The sequence below is a fragment of the Tympanuchus pallidicinctus genome, unplaced genomic scaffold, assembly GCF_026119805.1.
Source record: "Tympanuchus pallidicinctus isolate F22 unplaced genomic scaffold, pur_lepc_1.0 scaffold3, whole genome shotgun sequence".
Lineage (NCBI taxonomy): Eukaryota > Metazoa > Chordata > Aves > Galliformes > Phasianidae > Tympanuchus > Tympanuchus pallidicinctus.
The window spans coordinates 97,167,439-97,194,785 of NW_026294747.1; the positions used below are offsets into that span (position 1 = coordinate 97,167,439).

General features: G+C 36.6%; 1 protein-coding gene across 3 annotated transcripts in view; it reads left to right on the forward strand.

The window, feature by feature from the left end:
* Window positions 1-27,347, forward strand: part of RBMS3 (RNA binding motif single stranded interacting protein 3) — a 700,498-nt gene that overhangs the window by 199,843 nt on the left and 473,308 nt on the right. For all 3 annotated transcript variants that reach the window (XM_052695879.1, XM_052695880.1, XM_052695881.1), the window contains one exon: window positions 8,222-8,395. In XM_052695879.1, the coding sequence (XP_052551839.1) occupies window positions 8,222-8,395 (174 nt within the window). The remainder of the gene's footprint in view (window positions 1-8,221; window positions 8,396-27,347) is intronic.

Sequence of the window (27,347 nt, forward strand, 5' to 3'; positions counted from 1 at the left end):
TTGGTTTTGAGTACCTTGAGAGCTGATCTTGGATACTTCTTTTTTCTTATTTTATTCTTCCGTTTATTGTTCATTCTGCTTTCTCCTTTATTTTTCATATCTGAAGACACGGAATGGTTAGGCTATTACTATTTTAAGAGACTTGCTGAGTACTAGAAAAGCTAGCGAATATTAGCCTTTTTACATTCAAATGTGTCATATACAATATATATGTTTCTGTGAATGTTTAACTTGAGTGAAAGGCCTGTAGACTTGACTATAATTTCACTGAGTAAGAGAATGCTCTTCATTTCTGGTTTTCTTGGATATCGAGTGTGCTTCCTCACTTCTTAAAACCTTCATAGAAATTCAGCCAAACTGAATCATGTTGGTAACAAAAATCATATATGTATTTTTTTCTGTTCTAAATAAGAGCTGTATCTGTTTTTTTGACATTTCTTTTTTGTTCCTTCACTTGAAACTTCAATGGCTGTGTTGCATGTAATGTCCCTCAAGTAATCAAATATGTCAATGCTTAACAATAAATAAGAGTTCAGACATTATACTGAGAAAAATCAATATTTTCCCCCATATTACTTAATTGTTGAACTTCAGATTGGAATTATTATTCCATGGTCAGAGAAAACAAGTAGTTTTATTATCAAGAGAGCAGGAGCCTTTTCCCCAGTCAGCAGCAAAACAATTTATGGGAGGAGTGTTTGTTTCCCCAGCACAAAATAAAAATTGTTTGCAGGGTATTGTAGCTAAAGACAGGACAGATAAATCATGCACCTGCAAAACTCCTAGTATACAATAGATATAGCATTGCGGGGAAGAAATCATAGCTTTGATAAATGTCCTAATCCCTCAGTGAGGTTTGCAAAAACATGCGGGTCCATCCACATGAGTTAGCGGTAGAGTGGTACATCAGGTAGCTTTGCAGGATTTATAGAATTCTTCCCAGTGGCCAAATGAACTTCACAATTGTGGCATGTTCAGTAAAGTAAGCATTTTGTGGATTAGAAGAGCTGTAGTATGCATGTGATGTTGGAATCAATGCTGTGTCTGTTCTAACTGAGGAAAGAAATCCGACAACTTCTCATTTGGTAGGATTATAGAAGTGCCATGGACATTTTTTTGGTTGTTCTTAAGCATCCTTCTTCCCTGGTAAGCATGTCTGGATGGCTTTGGTCAGATAATTTTGCAGACTTCTTTAAATTGTCAGCCAGGTGTTACTCTTGGGATTGTCTAAAAAACATTGTACGTTTTAGATCTAGTGTGAGAAAAATAATTTTGTATCCAAGACAGTGGTTGATTTATTGTTCAGGGAATAACTCTAATATACATATAGTAAACTGATATATCAGAAAAAAGCATTAAGATACTGCAGAACAGAGTGAAACATACCTCTGGGTACAATAAAAGGAAAGGGAATTCAAGTGTCAATGAAATAATTGTTTTTCCCTGTGAAGTATCAAAAAACTAATGAGTTTAACAAAAGATGATAGCTGTCTGTAGAAAGTCCCAATTTAGCAGACAGGCAAGTGCTAAATCAGTCATTAATCGGTAAAGATCTTAAACTTCAGTGTGCAGTACATTCCATGTTTAAAAAAAAATGTAGGTAAAAATGGTTCACTGACTTGCAGCAAAAGGGGAATGAGAGCCCTCTGTGCCTGGGAAGGTGATCTTAGAGAGTATTGCATGTAAAAATATTTTTCATTATGCTGCTAAAATATTTGCAGCACCCGTTTGTGTCCTATCTTTTACTCAGGGAGTGCCACAAGTCCTGAGTACTGCTGTGTAGTTTTCAGGAAAAACTTCAATGTATGGCAGTTACCATATATGACAGAAGAGTTCTCAGATCTTGTAAAAATACTACTGCAGAGGCCTGCTAAGATCTGAGACCTAAGATGGTGGGCTTTGTATGTAATAAAGACTTTCTTTTAAGATTGGTATTCAGCATCAGGCTTTGTCTGGCATGAACTCTTTGTCCCTTTGAGACACTTGCCTCTGTCACCTGTGTGTTCTCCATCTTCTGGTGGAAGAGCATACTCTTTCCTAGGCACTCCATACATGTGTGCACAGTTGAAGGAATATATTGTATTGTGTGACTGATTCATCTGCATGAGTTCTTTAGAAATCAGACCTGTGCGGCACATGCAGGTCAACTGTGACTGCATCTTCATAAGCACTTGCTCTTGCCAGAATTTGCTAGGAATATTTAGGCCATGCTCTTCTTGAGTTAACATAATGCTTCACTGTTTAAAATTGCCACCTTGGAGTTGTAAAAAAGGTTGGAGTAAATTTAAGGGTTGCCACTACGTTTTATATTCAGAGAATAATTACTTAACAGCCATTAAAGGGTCATATTCAGTGTCCCTCTACGGTTGGTATGACTTAAATTTCACAATAGTTTGATTAAATAATAATCTGAAGAGGGAAAACCTTGACATTTTCCATATCCTTATTCCTTTCAAAGCAAAGAATACGGGGACGTGGAGTCAAGGCATTCTATATGAATTCTGCCTAACAATGCAGCTTTTGCTCAGTTTACTTTTTACAAATAACCTAATTCAGATCAAATAAGCAAAACATAACTTGTAATAAGTTAGTGGATGTTATGGCAATCAAAAACAGGGCTCTTCACGTCCACTTCGTGGAACTGTGATACCTTTGTATATTTTCAGCTCCTGTGCTCACTCTCTGTAACTACAGGATCAGTGTTTCATCATTTGCACAGGAAAAAGTACTCTCAGTATTCAAGTAATGGTTAAAAGAACAATATGAATTACAATATTGAGTCACTGGAAGTGACAGCAGCTCTAACCAGAAAAGTGTGAAAACCATATATATTTTGTTTTCAAGGCAGAACTCTGGGGAAACATAACAATGACTGCCTTTATTTATTTATTTTTTTTCCTTTATTTTTTTTTTCCTAGAATATATTTCTCAGGAGTTATTTAGATAATTTGAGATCTATCCTAAAAATGCTCTCAGCTTTGCATTTCTTTTGGTCACCATCTCTAGAGAATTCAGTTGTGCTGTTGTATTTGACCCCTAGCACCCCTTAGTCTTGTCTGGGGGGAGCCTGCTGTTCATAGGGAGCAAGAGAAGGGGGAATACAGATAGACTGGACCCTCTGTGTTTTGGCCTGCTGTGGGCTTGCACCTGTTGCTCTTGAACCCACTGGATGAGCTGTAGCTTTACATGTATGCTGAGATATGAAATATGACTTACCATTTCTCTGTGGTTTCAATGGAATGCTATTTCTCTCATTTTGTCCTGTTTTTTTTCCAGGTATAATGTACTGAGTTCCAGTCCCATGTCTGGAAAAACAATGTTTCTCTTGAAATTTGGTCATCTCTCTGAAGCTTTTTCACAAATGTTATGATAAACTTGATAAACTCAAAATTTGCAGTGGCCAATTAGTAACATTTCAGTTCTTACTGAAACAGAAGGAATCTGGTTTTAGACTGTGGAAGATTAGCAAGAAATAGTGAAGTGGAACATTATGTTTGGAAAATTAGCCTCAGCCTCACAAAACTACCCTTTTCTCATATTGAGGAAATACATGTTATTTTCTGCAATATCTGCACTGTTTAGTTTTCATAACAATCAAAAATAAAAAAAAAAAAAGAAAAAGGAAAACAACAACAAAAAAACCCTAAAATATTCTCTCTTCAGTTTCACAATCACTACAGTCTTGAAGATCTCTCAGGTGGATTTCGTGATGAACTATTTTCAGATTTGGTTTGCCAGTTTCATATTTTCTCTGAGCAAGAAAACAAATGCATCATTTTAGCTTATGCAATAATGTTTTAGGGCAGGTCTTTTCATTTTTGACTCTTCCTGGTTATAGGAAAGTTTTGATTTCTATGGAAGCAGTGCTATTTTATAAAGCATCCAAACTTATAAGAGCTCAGGGTTGTGCTTTGCACTACGGTCTCATCCAAATGCAATACACATGGAGTTCTAGCAACAGCATCTTCAGCACAGCTATTTCTCTGCTTAGCCTTACTCAGCTCTTGTAGTGGCTTTAACATCCGAAATAGCATATAGGAGGGACAAGGAGAAGTACATGGATGCTGTTTCAAACACTGTTCTTTTCACACACAAAAAAAACAACATAAAAACAACAACACGCAAAAAAAAGCTACCAAGAAAAGGACACAGCTGAAGAAAGAACCATTTTGTAATCAAAATCCAAGGGGCTGGAGACAGCTTAAATTATGTTGTCTAAGAAAATGACACAGCCTGGGGAAGTTGCCTTTAAAAGATGATGTAGTGGGAGGCTGAATTTTGTTTTACACCCCTTTTGTCCTACTTGTAAATATATATATGTATTTAAGACACTACAAGCAGAGCGGTAAGCTAAAGCAGAATAATTTTGGAATATTTGTCATAAGGATGTTTGATAGATGCAATCAATCTTGAATTTGAAGTGACATAGAACTTCAGAATTAGGACATGTAGATGTTGGTTTTTTGTAGAATGTTGCTATGTTGAAAAAGATGTGTATGATTACATGAAGACTTCTAAGTTTCCATCAGAACTATTTATGTCTTAGTCCTGGTCAGTGGTACACATTACTCACATACAAATAGGCAGGAGCTGCAGAGAGTTCTAATGTCTACTGCTGAAAAAGCTGGAAATGTTACACCAGTCATCATTTTTGCCACTGCTTAGCATTTATGTGGTGCTTTAAAGATAAAAGTTCTCCATAAATACTATGTTCTAGTTTTCCTCTCTTAGACTTCACACATTAGCCATTAAAAGAACTAAGTAAAGCAAGGAAAACTAAGGAAGCAGTTAAGCTCAAGAAATAGTATTAATTCTAATAATACTTTGTACTTTCCTCATGCTTATGTCTATTATGCTAATAATAGTCAAAACTTTTGTAAACATGAGGAAAAAAATGTTATCTGGAAGTTTTTTTAGAAAAGATTGCCTATACCTATAAGCGGGAGAAACAAAGGCTCAGATAAAAAGGTTCCTATTTTAAAATAGGCTTAGATATTTAAATTGTACTGATCTCAATTTTAGATTGAATCAGACTTTGAGAGTTTAAAGGTACCTGACTGACTTGCTCAAGAAAAAGAAATCTCTCATTTTGTAATATTTGTTGTTTCTGGTAAGTCAAGGATGACAAAGTTCCACTTGGTTACAGTTTTCTGCAGAAAGTTTCATAGATGAGCTGATCAGCTGTGGTTCCAAGTGCTATGCCACTGGTGACCTAAGGGTTGTAAATAAGACAAAACTGTGGGAAGAGGTGGTAACTTTTTATTTTTTTTTTTGGAGTAATTGGTGGAGTTGGGGGGGAGTGCATTCTCAAATGCTGAATCAAACCTTGTTTGTCACAAAACTGGCCAGTTGATGTTTGCTAGCTGTTAGACACTCACCAACCTGCTCTTTCACTAAACTCCTGAAAAAGGTGGGGGAGAAAATATGGTGGAAGAGCTCCTGAGCTGAGATAAAGTCAGGGAGATCACTCACACCAATTACTATCATATAAGAAGGACTTAACTTGGCAAAAATTAATTTAGTCCATTGCCAAGTAGTAGAGGAAAAAGAAATTCAAGCAGTACCTCATCTCCACCCCTGTTTCCCAGACCTAGTTTTGCTTGGGGCTGCTCTCGCTATTGCAGCACAGGTTCTCTTCACAGGCCATGTTCCTTCAAGGCAGGAAGGAACATCATCTGGCATGGCTGCTCCTGGCTTGGTGGCATGCTGCTCCTCAGGCATTCACTGTACAGTGTGAGAGGGTGGAAGAGCACAAAAGAGCTGCAGGGTTTGTTTCTGTGCCCATATGTAGCATGAGAGGTTGGTCTGTGCCTCCTTCGTGGAGGTAGAGACAGGAATGTGTTTGGTGAAATGTGAGCACTGGTGGACATAATGAAGTGAATAAGAGTTACCACGGCTAGTATGTACCTTCACATCTCATCGGCCAGAGGTATTTTCACTGGTCCATACAATGCAGACATATGAGAAATAATAGGAAGCAAGAGAGCTATTGTGAGGATACAGTATTCATCCAGTGGTAGACTCCTCAAGAGGAGTTAATAAGCAGCAACGCTCGAATACCTGATGTTTATAAAGGGGAGAAAGGTACGTGTAGTAGAACGTTATGACTAAAACTCTGCTTGATCTGTCCAAAACAAAACCTAGCCCTCATCTCTGATGTAGAAGCAAGTCTGCCAGGACCCAGAAAGAGAAATTTGTCTTTGAGGAGTGATCTGAAAGATAAGTAGAACGTCAAAGGAAAGAAAATACAGTTTCTGCTCCTTAGGGAAAAAGGGTAAAAGGGGAAGAAAGAAAAGAAAAGAAAAAAAAAAAACACATTAAAACCCTTCATTTTTTTTTCCTGCAGCTGCAGCCATAGACTCTTTCCTTTGATATATCATGATTTAAATTCATACAAAAAGATTTATTTCAAATAAGCCCCTTTAACTATAGGGGCAGATTTTTTTGTAAGAAGCCTTTTGTAGGAACAAAGTAACCACTTGTCACACACAGTGACTAATGAGAGTTTAGTGTGGGTTTTAGTGTTCATTCATACGCTTTGTGTTCATCTAGTCGTAAGTTAAATCTTTAGAAATCACACCGCAGGAATTCTTCACTTTAGGGGTGGGGGCAGGAGACGAATCTGTCCAGATATTGAGAACTGTTGAACAGAAACTGCTCTTTTTAGGCTTCCTAATCGGCGGTACAGGAAATAAACACATGCAGGAAGTCATTTGGCCTTTTCTTGAACTTCAAGTTTATACAGCAGTTGATATCTGAGGCAAACTTTGTCTACATAAGCTTTTGAAAATTAAATGAAACAAATTTGGCATGTTCAGCAAATGCCAGTGTGGCATCTGCTGTTGTAGTTTCTACAACCAGCTCATCTAAACATAGTATGAAAACTGGAAAGATTATATGCTTATATATATAAATGAAATATACATGCATTATATAAAATATATTATACATCAAAGGTGTTATTAAATCCTTTCGTTTTCTCTCCCCCTTTTTCCTTCCATTTCAGTAATCCTATCCCAGAGAAACTGAGCTGAAGCACTGAAATGAAACTGAAAGTCATGCTGATTTACAAAGCTGCTTTCTCCGTTTCTGCATCAGACCCTGTTCTTCTTTTATCTTACTATCACTCAGGGCTAAGGATAGACTTGGGCTGTGTAAAACACAGTGTTCAGTAGTGCCCAGTTCATGCAATGTATATCTCATAGAAAAGCTGTCTTTGAAGGGAAGATAAAAATAAATGGAGCCTCATTCTTGAATATAGTTATTGAAATTGATTGCATCAATTTAATAACAGGAACATTTGTAAGGATTTCTGAGAAGTGTTGTTTGTGTTTGTATTTATAAAGCTTTTACTGTAATATTACTGAGATGAAGACAAGCTTAAAAACAACAGTTCGGGTGTTATGATTATTACAGTTGATCGTGTAACTTTGCATGGGATGCTGAGAACACCTTTGCCAAGAAAAAAAACAGCAAAAGCAACTGAAACAGGTGGAATGGGAAGATTGAGGAAAAAAATGCATCTTCAAGTCTTTCAGAAGCAACATAAATATCTGCTGAGCTGCATTCACGTTGAATGCATCTTCTATTTTTATTTGATAACTGTTTATTTTTTCCTGCACTAATTAAGTGTCCTGTCAGTGCAAGTATTTATCAGGTTTTGTTTGTTTGTTGATGGCTTTTTGTTGTTTCGATTTTCACAAAAGGAGGAGCAGAAGCTGAAAAACTCTGCTAAAATAAAGCAAAACAAGAGAAAGCAGAAAGAATGTAGGTGGTGATGTTTGCAGTCTGGGACATTTTTAATGGAAGTTGCTGAGTTAACTTCAAAAAAAAAAAAAGAATTAAAATTTGGTGGTTTTTTTTTTCCCCTTCAAGTTAATTCAATTAATTCAAAAGTGTTGTGAAGTTTAGATTATTATGTATGTGTAAGTAGAGGTAGTTTTGTAAAGGTTGATCTTTCCTCCCTACCAGATAGATTCCTGATGTCTTGAATGACATGAAAACTTTGTCCCCAAATTGTCATTTACCATGAAATATCCTTCACTGATTGTGTTTCACCAATATCTTTGAAGAAGTTGAATTTTTGTTTCTTTCAGAAATAATAGAAGTCTGTTCCAGACTATGCAACAGAATGTTTATGCAGAATAATGATGTGTAGCTGCGTTGTTTGTATTCTATCTTAAAAGTTATTTTTACACTGCATTTTTTTCTTTTTTGATAGTCCAGCTCCACAGTGAGAACATACCAAAACAGTAAATCAAGAGTGACCATGAGCCCTGGCTTTAGCAACCAGTGGAATAGTAGCCAACCTGCTTGGAATACATACACCTTCCCGAGAGCAAGCTTGCACTACCAGTCCCATGCTAGCTACGCCTACTGCGCTGGACATCCTCCTGTAAGTAATGAATTATTTTTGCAACTAACTGAATGAGCTGTATGACTCCCTGGGAGGTAGAGGTTGATGGCTCAGGGGTTCATGGTTCAGCATGCTCTGCTGTCCTCTGGTAGTCAGGACAGCTCTTATGTACTAATTGTAATTCTGGAAAATGTTAGAATGAGTCTAAGGTATAAACAGATGGGAAAGTTTAATGGCTCAATAATAATACATATAGTTTTGCACGTTTAGCGAGTCCTCTCCATGCATAAAAGTACTGTGGTATGCCATGGTTTCAGTGTCAGAGATGCGCGCTGCAAGAAGGTATTATTAATGGCTTCTTTTTTGTTTCTAGCAAGTCTGTTAGATTAATGAATTATTCATTGTTTCAGATATTTTTAATTGTATGGATGACTCAGTGAAAGAGGGCAACTCTTCTTATAACTCTTCTTATCACTAGATTTGTTAGCATTTGCTATTTTATCACTAACACAATCAGCAGTGGATGTGCAAGCTTGTTGCTAGGCAAAAACTATTGGTTCTCTGTGATTTGCATGAACTGGTGACCAAAAAGAATGAAGAGGGGGTTTCTCACTGTTGTTGTGTTTTTTAATTTGACAACCATGAAAGAGCCGCAGCTGAAAGCTGGTGGTTGTTTTTGTCATATTTCTGTAGCAAACTGCTGTAATAGAACTCTTTGGTTCTTCCTGATTTTGAAAGACTTGACTTAACTGGGGAAGACCTCACTAGTGTAAGCAGTCTTCTCTTTTTACTCTCCTCTCTTCTTCTTCTTTTAATACTTGGATTTGAACTTAGTTTTGGATATTGTTAGAGCTTCTTAGAGGATACTCTATCTTAATGTCCTGTGGTGTTTATGCAATGAAGCTCTGTCATCCTCTAGCAATTTTGTAGGAAAAAGAAGGAAACAATAGCTTTTACTCTAGATAGAAAAACGTGTAATGCAATCTTGTTGCAGAGTCCGTGTGATTTGATTCAGTTCTGCTACCTTACCAAAAAACACACTTTTGGCCAGAAGTTTGGATTAGGAATTTTCTGATGTATTGACATGGTAATTTAAATAAAGGAGAGGAATACATTTGTAAAGTCTTATCTCTTCTCTGAGCTGGTAAGATCTCAGTGAATTAAACATCCCTATGGACTCTGTTGTTTGTTTAATTCCATTATAGTGTCATCGAAAGAGATAAAAAGTACTGTGAAGGAGAAGACAGTATATGGCATCAGAAGAGCACAGATATTTCCTGGTTTAGGATAATGTCCCAGAGAAGTCCCAGTATAGCTTAATTTAACATAATGAACTATGTGTATTCAAGTCATTACCTGCTCCTTAGCTTTGATCATTTAAAATAAACACTACTCTCAATGTGAGTCGAGCTTTGACTCTGCTAAACAAGGCGTGTTCAACCCAACAAGCAGCCTTGCTCTGGGCACACACCCATCATTCAGCAATAATCAAAACATCACCCCCAGACAATTCCTCTTTATTCAGTGTAGTCCAGGCAAGGTGAAAGGTTGGACACCCATGTACTCAACAAAAGAGTTTACAAGAAGAGTGCTATACTTCTTGTAATAGAGTTTAAAAATGGAGACATCTTTGTATCCTTACAAACTGAAATGTCAGAACACTGGATTCTCTTCCAGGATAATTCCACAGTTCCTCTTTCCATTGTTTGGACTAGAGTTGATAGTAACTGGAATCACTTTACTTGTACAATATTTGTTTTATTGAGCACCTTAATATGTAATCATTGGAAGTGATATTTCAATCTGAAAGTCAATTTATATGATCACTGGTAATTAGAGATTTCAGAATACCAGGAGTTACATAAATCTGTGTGCAGATGCTAAAAGACAAAAGCAAGTAGATGAGTACAAGGCAAATAACTGAAATTTTCAGTTAATCCTGCTCATGTGTTCAACAGGTTAGAAGAACATTCCTTGGCTCTTACTCATCAGAGGGGTGCAATTCAGTAGGGAGCTGGATTGGCAGTAATATGCTGTAGCAGGTTAGCTGCCACTGCAGTGCCTCTACTGCAGTCCTTTTTCCATATCTTCCTTGCTTCTCTCTTCTCACATTGTTGAGGCCAGAAGTGGGGCCAGAGCAAGGCACACCAGCAAATTCAGCTCCTTCCTCCTCCAGCATCAAGTGGAGGTCAAGTTTCCAAAAGAAAACATTACTCTAATGTTTGTTTGAATATCTATAGCAATGTATATGCTAAAGTTAGAATTAGTCTGATTCCTGTTTCCAACTAAGCTATATTTAATCTGGGTTCAAATCAACACTTCTGTGGCAGATGACAACAATAAAAGCTGGATGTGGAGGAGCTCCTTTATTCACAATTCTCCCCAGCGTAACATGCTCCACTGGATATCTACTGTGCTTCAGAGGATTTTATTTGCCCTCATCTGACACAACTTCACAGGACCAAGATGCAGGTTTTACTGCTGTATGAAGCTGTTTCTGCAAAACCTCCCACATGGAGTATGTCTGAAGATCCTTGTAGTTTCTTGATGCTTTGGAGGCTAACAAACTTATGAGCGCTTCGCAAGTTCAAGGCAGGCAAATGTCAAGCAGTTGGATGTGGCTTTGAAGTACTTAAAGATATTAGTCCCTGGAGAGAAAGCCAAGAGAAAAGCTTTGCTTTTCGCTACTGTTTGGAGACAAGCTGTAGGAGACAAGAAGAGATTCGTGTTAATTGGGCCAAATGTAACTCAGAAAAAAATCCTTGAATTCATCTTTTTTCGAAATGAAAGAAAAAATATCATACAAAGGCAGTGTTAAGACATCCTTATGACTCAGGCTGGTCCTAAAAAATATTTCTGAGCCACAGGCTTTGTTAATTTTTTTTGCAATTAGACAGTACAGCTTGCATCTTTCCTCCATAGCACAGCAATTGTTGATTAAAAGCAGTCTTTCTACCCCAGGAAAGACAAGAACAGGAAGTTTGTTTAAACAGTGTATGTTTTCAGCTCTTGGAATTATCAAAGGAAAAAAAAAAAAAAGATTGCAAATCATCACAGTCAATAGTGCACTGCAGTTTTTGAGCAAACAAGAAGATGCTAACTTCTAGCTACCCTATATAGAGGCAGGATATCCTGTAGGATCTGTGTATACTAATATGAATAATAATGTGATAGCCCTTACAAATTATATAACTAGTTTTTTCTATACTGGGAGCTAGAAATTCGTCTGGCATTCACATGCATAGGCTTGCAGCCAGAAAAATACAGCATGTAGTGCTCAGAATAGGAGGAGACACATAGCTATCTAACATGCTTTTGTACTGAACTTTCATCAGAAGAGGAAGATAAAAAGGATATTAAAAAAAAAAAGTCAAAATATTTCTTATTATCTCAGCTGGGCAAGATAGCTACAGTCCTTTGACCATGTTTACATCCATGTTCTTTCCAGCCTCAAAGACTCAATTAATTTCCCTTTCCTCACATTTTACAAGGACAACAGAATTTCAGTTCAGTGAATTAACTCTAAAAAAATGACGGCTTAGATAAACTGCTGTTATTTTAAAGAAATACATGTGTAAAGTCAGCAAACAAAACAGATAAATCAGCAAGACCTGGTCTGCTTTATACTATTTCTTTGAAACTGGAAGGGAGTCTCTTTGGTCTTGAATATTCATGCAGCAGGGACAGCAATCTGCCACGCTAAGGGAGAAGTCAGAGTTATGAAGGATTTTGTCAGCACGATATTCATTGATGAAGCACCTAGTACCATTGCAGACTGAGTTACCCTGCAGAGTTTGAAACCTTTTTCATAGACCCATGAGACAATGAATTAATTCTAATGCATGTATTAATTTCTTCATTTCCGTACATCTCTTTTGCACGTGTGGAGCTTTTGCATTCTTCATCTAGATATTCAACTCAGCATGTAAGACTTTCCACTAGAATCTATTCTGCACTCTAACGGGATTTGGTCATGCTCCACTAGATCAGTGACAGCCTTCAAAGCATGATTGGTTAAATCTGTAAAGTTATTATTTGGAGCTCTACAGATAATGTTTACAAGCTGTTACATCTGAGATGTCATATGTGGATCAGACAATCAGTTTGCTTATCAGTACTGCTGTCTCTGTTCCAATACTCTATCCCCAGACGTCTTTCTGCTAACTTCTTTAAATGCGTGATTGCTTCTGAAATTATACTGTTACTGGGAATGTGTAAAGCAGAATTTAAAAAAAAAGAAAAAAAAAAAAGTGGTTCAGAGCTCTCTGAAATGCTGCTGGCCTTCCTTCACTCACTTTTCTGGGCCTAGTTAGGATAGCAAGTTCTCAGCCTTATGAATCTGAAGACCCAGTAGAAGGAGCTATGGTTACTTTACATGTTCATATTCACGACCTTTGACAATAGAATGCTTGCCTAAATTCCTGTAGAATTATACAGGAAGATTCTAAATGAAGGGCTGGTTTTGGTTGTTGATCTCTAGTCTTCTAATATGATCCTGTTATATGAAGTTTAAGCCCAGTAAGGGATCACATTCTTGTTAAGAGGTGTAATATTGTTTTCAAAACCAGTTTTGTAGCACAGAAATGAGACTGCCAAAAGTAAGAAACTGATATGTACCAAATTCTTTTGGTAGACCATAAATTATTTGACCATATTGAAGAACAGAGAGTGTTCAATACACACAGTGTAAGTGTCCTATTGAAAATAGGCCTTTATTGTTCTGGAAATACAAGTTAAACAGATCAATGCTCCATTTATTTTATATTTTTTTAGTATCAAGGTCTTTCCTGTGAATAATTTTGTTGTGCCTCTTTTTAGAGAGTGAGATGGTACATAGAGTTAAATGCTTATGAAGTATTATACTGACTACCCTTCACTAATTTCCAAGATATCTGTTTAAACAGAAGCTGTCACTTTCTGATCTGGCTCGAGCCTCCTGCCTGATTCATTTTGTAATGTCACGAACAGTGGATTGTGAATTTCTGGCATAGAGCAAGTCTGATTAGACATGAAGAAAGTTCCTTTTACACATGCATATCCTCATAATCAGCTATGATGAGAAAGGAAATAAATAGAACAGTCAATATAGGTTGGAAGTGTCTCTCTAAGAACCTCTCAATTTAAATTCTAAATTCTTGGTTTTCTCTGTCTTTAGCCTTAACCCTCTCTTAACTTACAGGGTCTTTCATGTGAAATCAATCTATACCATTCTTTAGCCAGTATTTTTTTTTTTTTGAAGCTACAATCTACTATCAGCATAATAGCCAAAATTGTATCAAAATAAAAGAGGAGAAGAATCGAGGGACTGGTCCAGAGGAATGTACGCTATTGAAGGACCACTGAGCAAAATGTATGCAACATGACTCATTTTAGACACACTATTGCAATGCACTAAGTGTAAGGGATGTATTTTGATACCCTAAAGATGGTGATCACCTTATGGAGCGCTGTCACACTCCAGAAGGGCATCAGTTAATCTGGGGGTAGACGGAATGTGGGCTGAAGAAGGGGAGAAACGTTTTCCAACCAGAAGAGATAAATGGTTTGTAAGCAGAGGCTGTTTAATGGAATTACTCATATGTTCTAGTATGTTACTTGCGAAAAAGAAAGGGAGAAAATGGAAGAAGCAGTCATTCAAGTGAGAATGAGAAGGGGAACATCTCTTGTAGGATGTCAACTGTGGTAAAAATGAAAAGCTGTGCAGGGTAGGAGGAAAAAATATGAGGAATATTTTAATTGACAAGATGTTCTAGCTATCAGGTGCAATGAGTAGCTTGGTGAGCAAGTGCAAATCCATATGCTAACTGCTGACATAAAATATTTATTCTATTTATCTATTGCCTTCATCTACAGGAACAGAGCCTCAAAAACATGAACTTATTAGGCCACAAACATAAAACACATTTTCAGTGTAGCTCAGCTTCTTTGGGGAAAAGGGGGTGGAAATTTCAACCCCCCAAATAAATGTCTCTTAATTAACTTTTCTCACCATCTGTGCTTACTTATAGCTGTGGCAAGTGGTACCAGTGACTTGTGAGATTGCTTTCAATGCTGCCTCTTTAGGCCAGCTTTTCAAAGCAGCAATCACATGCAGTTAATTCCGATCAGATCAGCTTATCAGCTCAATTCATTGTAGTGCTTTCATAATCATTCATGTGTGACAGCCCATTAAAACTTGGCCAGGCCTTTAAAAAAAAAAACAAAACAACAAAATCTACAAATGTGTTTCACATTCTGTCTTTGAGGTATACAACGTATTTGTTTTGTGTATTAACCTTCAAAATTCAACTTCTATGAAGGTTTGTAGTGAAAAGTCTCAGGTGTTCTAGGACTTTAGCCAAGGTAATTTACTGTATTTTACCATACAGAATAGCTTTATTTAAATATATATATATATATATGATGCTATGGTAATTGTGTTCAATGCTGTTTATGTCTCTGCTTGGCTCCTACAAAAGTACAGTGCTGTGGGTGAGGCCTGCCAAGCTTGGAGGACAGATGTGGGGCCCAGAAAGACCACTGGCCATGGGCTGACCAAGTGAGACCCATTTTCTTGGAGGGCTGTCTTTGGCAGTTTTGGTTTGAATTTTGTTAACTAAGTCGAAAGTGATAGGGCCTCTCAGAACAGGAAGTGCTGATAATGTAAAGTGTTTCAAAGGACTTGCAAGAAGTGTTTTTCAAATAGTCTGGGGAAATAGGGGAGTACACCCTAAATTTAAGTTTGGAGCTGTTCAGTTTTGGAATTTTGGTTTCCTGTGCAAGAGCATTATTTTGAAATTGCTCTTTTCCTCTATCCACTACTCATTTACAAATTGCATATTATCATTACATATCTTGTTATTCTTTCTCAATACATTAATTAAAGAATGTCAAGGATTTGTAAAGATTGGCATTTTTAATAGATATAACTTGTATGTTAAGAGAGAAAAGCAATCTTTTCTTCAGACAGCTGTAGATAAAACTTTTTTTTTCCAAACTAGAAACGCTGAAAAATTGAGGGAAAAAAAGATCCTTTCTATGTAACATATGTACTTATTTTCGATAAGAAAGATTTATTTGTGGAAAATCTGAATTCCTCAGTATGACCAAAAATACATAAAAATATGTATTCATAACATTACTGAAGCATGCACTGCTGAAGTTTCACAGCTTCTCTTAGTGCTAGTAAGGTCGGCTGCTATGCAGATGGGAACTTTTTGTTTACAAACACACTCTACAGAATTTTCTTGCTGATTCCAGGTTTTTATTCTTCTATACCGAGCAAACAGATATATGCAGAAAAATATATATATATATATATTTTTTTTTTTAATAGGCTTGAAAAATACAAACCAGATGCTGCCTTTTTTCTTTCTTTCAAAAGATGGAAGAAAATTTCCTAAATTTAGTCTGTGAGATAGACTTGTAGGAGGCAGTAAATACAGATCTCAGTAAATGTGTATAATTTACAGCCACGTCTATATATATCTACCTATACAAATGTCTGCATGTATTTGTGTCTGCATTCATATATATGTGTATCTGTGTCTGTAAATGTATAAATGTGCTGCAAATGTTTGGTTTGGTTTTCTGTTTTAATTTAGCAAAGAGGAGGTCCGGAGTTCTAATTGTAGCTTCTCCATTACGTTTCCAGTGAGCCAGACAGATTGTCTTTAGGATTTGTTAGTAAAGGTGATGAGTTCCTCCATTCTCCAGAGAAAATCCTGGTATTACAGCTCAAGAATAGATGCTACAAACTGTCAACCTGTCACGTGTTTTGGAGACACCTGACACTGTTTGAAAGATTGATTATTTCAAAAGGCCAGCAACTGTGTTGCTTTTATTTTAAATAATTAACGTGCTCAGGAGACTTCCTTGCTGTATTGCCGACCCCAAGGGTGAAGATTTTTGGACTAGTCTGAACAAACACCACTTCAAATAATTTGCTGATGGAGTCTTTCTCTTCTTTCTTCATTTTAACTGGGGGTATTGATTTAATAGAAAACCATTCTGTTAAGTGTACACATAGGGGATGGAAATTTTTCTTTTGCACTTACACCTGCTTCCTTTAGCATGTAAGAGGTTTTGCTTACATCAAATGGTAAGCAAATGGGATGGTGTTCAATAGCAACTTCTATTTACGAAGGGAGCTGGAAAAAAAAAAAAAGTATACCTGGGACATGCATTTGTCAAAACAGAAATGTTCTTCCCATGAAATTTTGTGGGATTTTTTTCCTTGAATCAATTTAAAATGTCGTTTTAACCACCCAAAAGCTGATGGATGCTGTGGAGAATGTGTGATATCTAAAAAATATCAAAATCCTAGAGTTCCTCTGTCAGCCAGAATTAAGCTTCATTACAAATTCTAATTATTGTGATATATGTTGAAATGTTTGCTGTTGCTTTTATTAGCCATGTTTTGTTAAAAGAAAAAAAAAAAAAGCAAAACAAAAAACACACCTTGGGAGATGAGGTGATCCATGGTTCTGTCTTGGGCCTCATTTCCAGTCACTTGCATGCTTTTGACCAGTTTCAAGATGAAGGTTACTGTAAGAGGGCTTACGATTTACTGGGGAAACTGGAAGCATTGTATGGAAGGTATTCTCAAAGGAGACATAAGGGAAAGAGATTTTTTGAGATGGGGAAACACTGAAATCCACAGGAAATGGGAATTAATTTGTTTTCTGCTGTTCATCATGGTGCTGTGTTGAATTTATACAGGAGGAGGACTTTGTTGACATCAGGATTGCACAAACATACCGTAAAAGATGCTCCCAAAGCATGTAATGAGATGGGTTGAAAGATAGGAAAGGAAGCAGAAGCACTGAGAAAGAATGACAATAAGCTTTGGCGGTCTTTAGTTCCAGATTGGTGCCTTATTTGCCAAACGAGGCTGCTTTTCTGTGTGTGCCCAAGTATATAACTAGACAGTATTTTACTTTGTTCTAAAACCTGTGAAATTCCTGAAGACTGTCACTTCCAGCTGAAAGTTATGTGTATTTAGTTACTTCCAGTAACTGAAGTCAGTTTCAGTATCTCTCTTCTGTTCTATGTCAAGTTCTCATCAAAAATATTCAACACTGACGTTTGTGCTTTTGGGGAAAAGAATCATGTTCCCTGTGGAGCACTCCCACAAGGCATCACCCCTTTACTTCCTTGCTTTTATTTTATTTGGATGGGATCTCAGTATTTTAGTATAGTTTTCAGTGATGTTCCTTTCTGTAGTTTCAAGATGAACTATCTTTAGCTTTCATGAGCAGCAGAATATTTTCCATTTGATTCTTTCATTCTATGCAAATGCCTACTTGAGTATGCAGACAGCTTCCATGCAAGAATAAAAAGTAGAAAGAGCCTGGAAGTATCACAAAGATCTTTTTGGAGACTTTCTATAATATTGCCACCTTACACACTTTGTTCTCATCTCTTTGAGCACCATCCTTTGGCTAGAGATCTTCTGGAACCAGAGAGCTAATGCTCTGTCAAAGCTCTGTCCTTCTGTCCTGGTAACCTTTCTTTTCTTGCTTGCCTTCTAGCATGACTCTGATGAGCCAGAACTGCTGCTGATGTCTCTGCCAGGCCCTTGTAATCAGTAAGAGCAAAACCTGACCTTTCTGTGCAGCGTGGCTGAAAACAGTGTGAAGGTTGTCAGGAATTGTAGGTTGTGATCTGTTCTAGCTTACTCACTTTTGCTCTATTCTACAGCCTGTTATTGCATCTTTGTGAGGGCTTGGAAATGCCCTATACCTTTATTTTTTCCACTTTAATTCTTAATTTCCATATTAATTTTTTTCTTTGTTCGCTTTACCCATAAATGAAAGACAACCACTTAGATGTGCAGCTGACTTCTTTTGTTGTATTGTTGGTGATTGATTTTAAAGGTAGCCTTTCTTCAAACTCTAGCTAGAACCACAATTTTTGCTTCATCACGGTAGTCTATCTCTGATTGAATGATTCCCTTTTTTCAGGAACTACATAAGTAGAAATCGTCGGGTTGCGTACGGCTAGATGAAAGGCTGGATTGAGTTGTTTTCATACCAAACTATAAAGTGGTTTACTTTTTAAATCTTTCGTTCTGTTTCGTGGCTACTTCATGCCTTTTGTCTGCTCAAGGAGGGTAGGTGCAATTATTCACTTCTGAGTCCAAGAAAGAAATTGTGATTCAGAACAGTGATCAAGAAAGGAATGTAATTCACTGTCCCACATACGTGAATCAAACACATATTGTGAATGGTGAAAGCTTTAGCATTTAGCATCATTAACGAGCAAGCTTGATACCAAAACCGACTGTTTATCTTCATACTTTATTTGGGAGTTAAGAAATAAAAGAATTAATTAAAAATTGAAGCTTGATGGAATTATCTTTTCGATCTCTTACGGATAAAATCTCTTGACACTGCTGCACAAGAAAAAGGATTGTTGAATGTTCTCTGATTTCTAAAATCTTACATTGAGATGTAGATTTTAAAACAGTGGAAATAGTTGCATCATTATTTTGATTTATTTATTTTTTTAAAATCCTTGGTGTAAATGGGCGTGAGGATTTCAAGAATGTAGCACAGAATTTTGTTCTGAAGAGAAGAATTTCTCAACCCTTCCTTCTCTGAGTTAAGCTGCTCTGACTACTTAGAGACTTCAGCCCAGAGTGAATATATTTAATAGACTAATGATGGAAGAAATTTGTTTACAGAATAAACTCTTTAAAGTAACACCGTTTCCATCTGTAATCGCTTACAACTGCAGAGCTGCTTGAGAATTGCACAGAATGAACAGATTTAATTTAAAGCTATTTAGTCTTGAGATATTTTTTCTCACCAGTGGAGAAAACAAGTCAGGTTATGGGTTGTTCATAGTGACTAAGCCTTTTCATTGCAGTCCCTATTTTTATTTACTGATACATTTATCACTTGTACCTTTCTGGGAGAAGCTTATCAGGTTTGCTTATATCCAAAAGGCAAGTTTCCGCAGAACTTTGAATGGAATAATTTTTTCTGCTTCACAATCAAAGAAGTCAGATACACATTTCCCTTCATTGTTGAGATAAGCTAATTTTATCATAAAATCTTTTCCTCCCCTTAAGTACAAAACAATGATATATAGAATAGATAACTTGCTTTTAGGGCAGTTAAACATTGACGCAGTGTAATTTTTTCCTCCCTACACATGATCAGCTAGTTCATGGGCTGAGAGATGAACTTGATGCTTTCCAGCAGAGGGTGTCTGAAACAGATGTTTGGGCATTTTGGTTTTTCTGAAATGTGAAATGGAGTAATTTTATGATTCTCCTTTTTGTGCTTATTCATTGCAACAGAGAGGTTAAAAAAATGGCAATAGAAAGCAGACAAAGCATTCATTTTGTTGTTCTTGCAGCCAAGTATGGTACAGTCGGCAATATGAATATGGAAAGTATATCTGCTATGGTAAGATGTGTAATTCCCATCAGAGAGAATACAGGCTGCTGTGTAGATCTAAAAAATGCTCAGAATCTGGGAATAAACAGCTGTGTTCCTCTTCCAAGACTAAGTGTACCACATGATGATCATTTTGTTTCTCTTGAAATGCTACTGAAGTAGAAAAAAAAAAATCACATAACATTAATAAAAGAAAGTCAAGCATGTAAGCGCATTTGTGAAGGCAAACTTGTATGGCTTTGTGAGTAACTGCTTTTTAAAAGGCAACCAGCATTGAAACCTTGTTAACAGGATGAAAAGAAATGAATTAGTTGAAGGACTACACCTAATTTTGACGTTTTACTCTAAGATGTTCTGTGTGAACAAACTTGTTTTGTTTGCTAATCTCGTTAATACCAGTAGTGGGAATTGTGCTGGTGGGCGTCTGACTGGGTGGAGCATCTTGTGTGATTAAAAAAAACCAAAACAAAACATATATGTATATGTATATATATATATATATATATATATATACACACACACATATATATAGACAGGGTTTTTTTTTTTTTTTAAGGGAGAAATAAGAAGAAAGATTTTTTTGTCGCTGCTGTGAGGAAATCCACACACAAGGAAAAGGGACAGTTAGGTTTTTTTTTTTTTTTGAGTAACAGTCTTGTCTGTAAACAGTGTGTCAAGTATAAAGATCAAGGGGAAAACAAACAAACAAAACAAACTAGTAATTGTAATCTGTTAGCAAAAATGAGCTTCGATTGTTACCTGTAAAATTCTTAAGGAACTTTGTTTCCACTCTAAGTTATTCCTAACAACGAAATAAGAACAAACAACATAAATGCCATTCCAAATAAAGGAATTTTTTTCATTGACTGTATGTATTATAAGAGTTGCAAGTCTGGAGGAATAAAAACATCTAATTTCTGTCACACAAAATGAAAATACTTAGTTCAAATTTTAATTAAAGTGAATTAAATATAATCCAAAAGCAGATGTAAATAATGCTAGTGATCTCAATGGGATGAGTTGTCTGTCCAAAGGGGATAATGTGGAGAAATTTAAGTCATCCTGTGCAGATTATGTAGCTGGAAGCAGAGGCCTTTGCACAGTGCTTGAGTTTTGTGAAGAAGAGAAGGCTTCTTCAACAAAGTGCTTTTTACAGCTTGTCTGACAGTTCTCGTAGTATCAGCAGATCTGCAGCTGTATGTGAGTCTCCATGCTGGTATTTTAGACATCGTATTGCAGCTTTCAGTCTGAAGAATGGATGGTGTGTACCACCGTGCAGTATGTCTCCCATAGCTATTTCAGTTCTGCTTTTTCTTCTTAAAGACAAAAAGAAGTATCCACTTAATGTGTAGGAAATGGCACTGGTTGAGTTCTTAGATGGTCAGAGATGATCAAGTCCTACTTAAACTTCCAAGATATTCTTGTTTGTAGTCACTGATTAGCAGAAGCAACTGAAGGCTGTGTTTGGCTCAGACATTAACTTCCATCTGTATTATCTACTGCGTTGGTACACTGAAATGAGACTGGTTCCTGAGGTTCTAAAAAGCAGCACATTTCTCCTCTTTTTGACTCAAACATGTTGCTTCTGTTACACATGTGCTGTTTTGTTCTGTTCCATTTTGGCTTTTCTCAAGATCATGGGAGAAGGGAAAATACTTTCTTGCATTTGATAAGACTTCGTTGTTGGTTTTCTACAATTTACTTTCCGTGTTTTGTTCTTTCACAAGTGAAGGGAATCTCCCACCTACTTGTGGGGATTTTAAGAAAATAATCTTTTAATGTGAAGTGCTTATGTTCTCATTAAGAGGTGAACACAACATTGATTTCCTCTACTTTCTCCCAAAATCTAATTGCAAACTGTGGTGGCTGGAGATAAGTCTGCTCACCGGCTTTAATGGCATTTTAGTAGTTTAATTAGACTTTGTGTTTAAGGTGTTTCATGAGAAGAAAAGTGCTTCTCAACACTTTGGTTAAAAAGGCACGGTGAAACAACAGCCGTAAGGGCACTTTCCCATGTACTTGAGCATGATTAAATGTAGCAGGGGGTTCTTCCTTCACTGAGTAAATTACCTTTTTCTCACGTGTATATTGATATAAACTTTAAACATTTGACTTTGCAATATATCTCAGACTTGTTTCTTTCCCTGCTCAGGGTCAAAGAGAGAAATTCATGAATCCTGGCAGGAAATCTCTGTATAAGTGTAAGGAGTAGGTATCCAGTTTCTCAGAAAAACAGAAGATCGTAATTGTCAGATTCTTTGTGTTTACACTTAACACACACGGCAAATCAAATCAAGGAATCTTCAGCTGTATGTTTGTCATTCAGAAGCCACACCATTTCTCTCACATGTATTGAGTCCCTCAAAAAATCTTCCTCCCTCTGTGGATTCTTTCAACCCTCAGCAGTAATTCAGAAGAGTGTTGCAGTTTTTGTTAGTACGCTAGAAAGCAAGAGATCTGAGCATTCAAGAAACTACCTGACATTACCAGATGCTACAGAAGTGACTGTCACATCAGAGTTCCACAGGGTTTTAGTAGGAAGAGTGTTCACTTCATTTACAATGTAAGCAATGGATAGCAGTTCATAAACCTCATCTTGTACTCTCCAGTCTGTATCTATCTTAAGATATTTTTCTTCTTTGCAGCATTATGACAGATTTAAGACCAAAACTGAAACATGAGGCATAAATAAATGAATACATGATCTTTTTATTCCAAATGTAATTCGTTAAAATCTGTTCAAAATCTGTTTAATAAGCTAACCTATATTTTAAAATTCTTTAAATCTTATTGCTTGTATCTGGAATTACTTTAAACCATTTGGGACCAAAAAATGTTGGTTGCTTAGTATATAGAGTACCAATATATTTATATTCTTTACATTTCAATTTACTAATATTTAACTAAATGCAGTTTCCTTGAAGTTTAATATTAAGAGAGAAAAAGCACTGATGTGCTTTTCAATCAAGCTGATGACATTTTCTTGGATGCTGTTTTTGTAACAGCGTGGCTAACAGTTAAAAAGAAAATAAAGCAGTTCAAACCAGGATGTGTAAATATTTAGGTGCTAAAATGGGACCAACTCTAACAAAACACTTCTGGCAGTATTCATGTAGTCTGTGTCTTAGTCATTGTGCTTCCCAGGGATTTATTCCTTCTGAATTTGGGGTACATGACCCAGGATGGGATTTAACCTCTGGGGATTGTGCCAGTTGATGACACTGACCCTATGGAAGCCTATCAGTAACAACTGGTGACTCTTAGCCTACCTTAGTTCCAGAAATATCTGAAATTATGTTTTCTCACCAACAAGATTTAAATCTCAATTTCTGATTGATAAATATTCAGTGAATATCCTTGCTCATTAGCTACATACTAGTTTTAAACACTTGTTACATTTCAGACTTTATGCAAGCAATTCCTAGCTCTTGGTCTGGGTGTATTGTTTAATAGTGATGGTGGGCAGAATAACTTCAGTCATATCACCAATATTCATTTTAACCAATCTGTTGTGTAGGTGAACAGATCACATTAATGCAGAATACAGAGGGTTTTGGAAGCAGTTTTCCTATTATAAAAATATAAGACCATTCACTTGTACATCAATTCATGTTTGAAAAAAGCAAATTGCTGATCTGAACTGAAATGTGCACCAGACAGAATGAATATTGGCCTCACTGAGAGTTATTCTGTGGGAGAAGGAGATTTGATATTCAACAGAGTCTTAAGTAGTGGTAGTGTTTGGATATTGCTTATTCAGGCAGTAGAATTGTTAGGCTGAATCAGGGAAAGTTTATTAGTCCAGCCTTGGGCATCAAATTATTAGATTTCATGTAATTTCAGAAGGTTTATGGGAAATATCTTACATCTTTATGAATAAATGTGAAATTTGGGGCATCAGGAAACTATATGACCGTATCTTTTTATATCTTTTTCCAAGGACTGCTTGGTTCTCTGAGACCATATTGTTTTTATTACAATAAGCATTATTTGTTCCTTCGTGCTGTTGGTGCTCATTTTCTTTGTTAAAGAGAATGTTAGGATGAGTGCTGATAGAAGATGCTGCATATCTTATATGCAGCAGAGGGGATAGGTGGTGGATAGCTGCCTCAGACAGATGAAAAATACCTAGCATGTCAAGGAAAATATATTCCCCAGTGTCATTTCATGCTCCACAGGGGTCTGTTTTCTCAAGTCCAGTGCAAATGCACACTCTCAAGAAAGCCATTTTCTGCTTAATGTGGAAAAGAAGAATAAAGTAATTTTTTTTATTCCACTCTTATACAATCTTGTAAAGAAAGGGAGGTGGATGGAGAATTACAGTCTTCAGAGATGCCATCAAAACTCCCTAAACACAAACCTTATAAAACCAAGCCTGTAGTCATGTCAAATTTCACAAATTAAGCAAGACTGAATTCCAGTTCTGACACCTCCAGTGGTGATACAATAGGAGCTAGCACAAACAGTTCCTAAGAAACTTTTTCCTCTGAGTGAACAGTGATGAGATGAATGTGAAGTACGTAGACTCTCCTTTCAGTTCCCTGCAAATGGTCCTCTAGCCCCTCACCCCAGCCCCAGAATTAAAACTTGCTCTGGCCTTTTTTCATACATTGCATTCCCTGCACAGAATAGGCCCAGAGAAATGCTGAGTCCCCACACCCACCTGCAGGAAAAGAAAATACCCAGCAAGAGCAAGTTAAGACAGGAGAACTGATTTCTTCAATATCCCAGTGGCAGCTGTGTAGTGTTCAGTTCTTAAATGAGTCTAAATGAAAGTGCCATATGAAATGGCACAAGTAGTTATCTTTGCTTGCCCCTGCAGCTCCTGCTCTGGATGGCTGGAGGTGTCCCATAGGTTTTGTGTGGTTCCTACTGGGCCTCTGAGGTTGCTGGGGTACTCTGGGTCATCTCAAATGGCATGAGGAAGCCATAATTAGGCAACTCAATCAAGCTCTTAGTTCCTATGACTGCTTTGCCAAATATCTAATTTTAGCTGTCAATGATACCATGAGTGGACATTTCAGATGCTGCAGAAAATTAGAATTGTTGCCATACGACCCACTGGTTCTGCCAACCCAAATCAAGTGTTCAGCGAGCTGTGAAAAATTCAAAGACCAGCACCTGTAAATGGGCATGTACATCCAAAAATGAACTTGCTTTTGGCTAGCTTCTTTACTTCCATTCCATTTTGTGCGTCAGAGGGAAGAGTGCTATGCAGTAGTAACAGCAAATGAATGAAAGGAGAAAAAAATAATGAGCCTTCCTGTGATTAATTAGTGTAGACGTTAACACCATTGAATTTTTTTATGAATCCTTAAATGTCTCCAAATCTGATAAAATGAAATCCTACAAAGGATTTCATTTCACTTTAGTTCAATTTTAACCGTAAAAACTGGAGAAAAATATTCTTTATCTTAGTAATATTTTCCTCAATAAAACTGTAAATTAACAATAATTTTCCTAGATTACAAAAAGATATTAAAGTGACTTCCCATTAATTACATTAATAAAAGAATTCTCTAGCATTCCACATGTATCAGCAGTTAACATCAGTATTTCAGTGGGAGAACGTTTCCCTTATAGCTTAGGAGAACTTATGTAGAGGGAAATTAAATGAGGAGCATTACTGAGATTGAAACTCACGTTTTCATTGCCTGCCACCTTGCTAAATGTACCAGAAGGTATTACTCACTCATTTTCTTCTCTCGCATTTCCCCCCATAGCACAGTGATGCAGTAATACTTGCCATTACCCATCCTGAGGTTTTGAAGAGAATAACAGTCCTAAGACAGCCATAAACTGTGTGCGTAGGCACAGATTGCATGTGGTAGGAAAGGAGATGGGCTCCTCACATGGATCTCCCTTCCAGCATTTGGGATTTTTGCTCAAAATTTGTTTGGTCTCTCACTTTGAAAGTCAAAGTGAAATGAAATTGAATCTGGTCAAGTAAAGTATTTTTGCAAAAGACACAGAAGCCTCCACAAATTGGATCTGTGATTTAGACAATTGCTTAGGTTTTAGGTTGTTTTTCTGCCATGGTATTGGTTTTTGATTTTTTTTTTATTTTTTTATTTTTTGTTGTTTAATTCCCTAGACGTGTGCTGTTGAACATATTAGAGATGACATGAGGGTTCATGCTTCTAAAGCGTATGTTCTGCAAAGACCTTCCCAATACATTAATCTTAACAAAACAAAACAAAAATACAATCATCCTCTCTTGTAATAAAATAAGATGACAGGTATCATAAAGCAAGTTGTTGTATTTGGGCTTAGTTCATTTTTTGAAAAATGACTTGGGAAAGCTACCTGAAAGTCAAATCCAAAGCAATACGTTGTGCCTGTAAGAAATCATAAAGTTCATTATGTACACAAAGATCTGGCAAAGGAGAAGAGCTGAATTTTTAGTAGTGCTGGATGGAAATTAAAATAATCCCAGGTAAGTAATATGTTGCAAAGTGATAGCTCAGTACACTTGAATCTCATTTCAATTCAACACTGATGGTAAGCGAGATCTTAACAGAATATTTCAGAGCAGTGTTTCAAGTCTGTAGGACAGAAAGATTTTTATTTGATACTAGCATAAAACCATGAAAAAAGTTTTTGGTTTTCTTTTTATAGGATGAATTAAAAATACTTGTCCAGTTTTATATGTTCCCATAATAGCACTTCACTGGGGAAATAGACTGTCAATTATTCCTGTTTTTCATTTCAGATTTTTAGATTCTGCTTTTAACACAAAGAAGGTGAGAAGTAAAACTAATTTCCCAAGTGATTTTGTTTTTCTTCATAAAGAAAAATGTAATCTTTAATGTTTCAGATGATGTAGAAAACAGCTATATATTTAAATGGCAAGTTTCAGCTCTCCATTAATATGACAGTCCATCCCAGATGAAAAGCCACCTTTCCTTGCATCTGTGGAGGTCCTGCCCTCAGTCATATAGATTGGAGGTGCTATACTTGGGAACATCGTGGGGGTTTTATGTGTCTGTTTTTCTTTAACTACTTGTAATGAGCCATAATCATCTATCAGTATTAATTTTAGGGTACAGAAGAGGCACTTTCTTTTTGAGCTCTGTTTGCTGTAAATAAATCATAAGCTGTGAGCTACACTATCCAGTCACCAGTAGTAGTTTCAAATCTAAAGAAGCATATGAAGGGAACAGCCTTGAGAATTTGATGAGGCAAAACAGAAACGCTAAGGAAAGATGAAGAACAGTTGTTCTTACAGACTTCTATGGGGAAGTCCTCCCCTAGGCAGTTTTTTTTGTGACGAATGACTTGAGGGAAAATACATAATTTTGTCAATTTCATATGTGGTTAATGGGGACTGAGATTACTTGCATAAAATAAGAATACATAAAGTTTGATGTGGATGACAGTCTCCTTAGAAAGCCTGCTGCAGATTCTTGTGGAAGTAAAATGGTGCCAGCATTAAGATGCTATGCTTTCCTTTATGTAGTGTTTGAAGTATAAGAGGCACTGCCCCAAGCACTAATGGCTGTAATATCCCATTAGTTGTACAGAAACTGAAGCCAAGCTGCCTATGTGCTGAAGGGTTAGGAACTGCACAGCTAAGATGGAAAAGGAACTCAAATGCCTTCTGT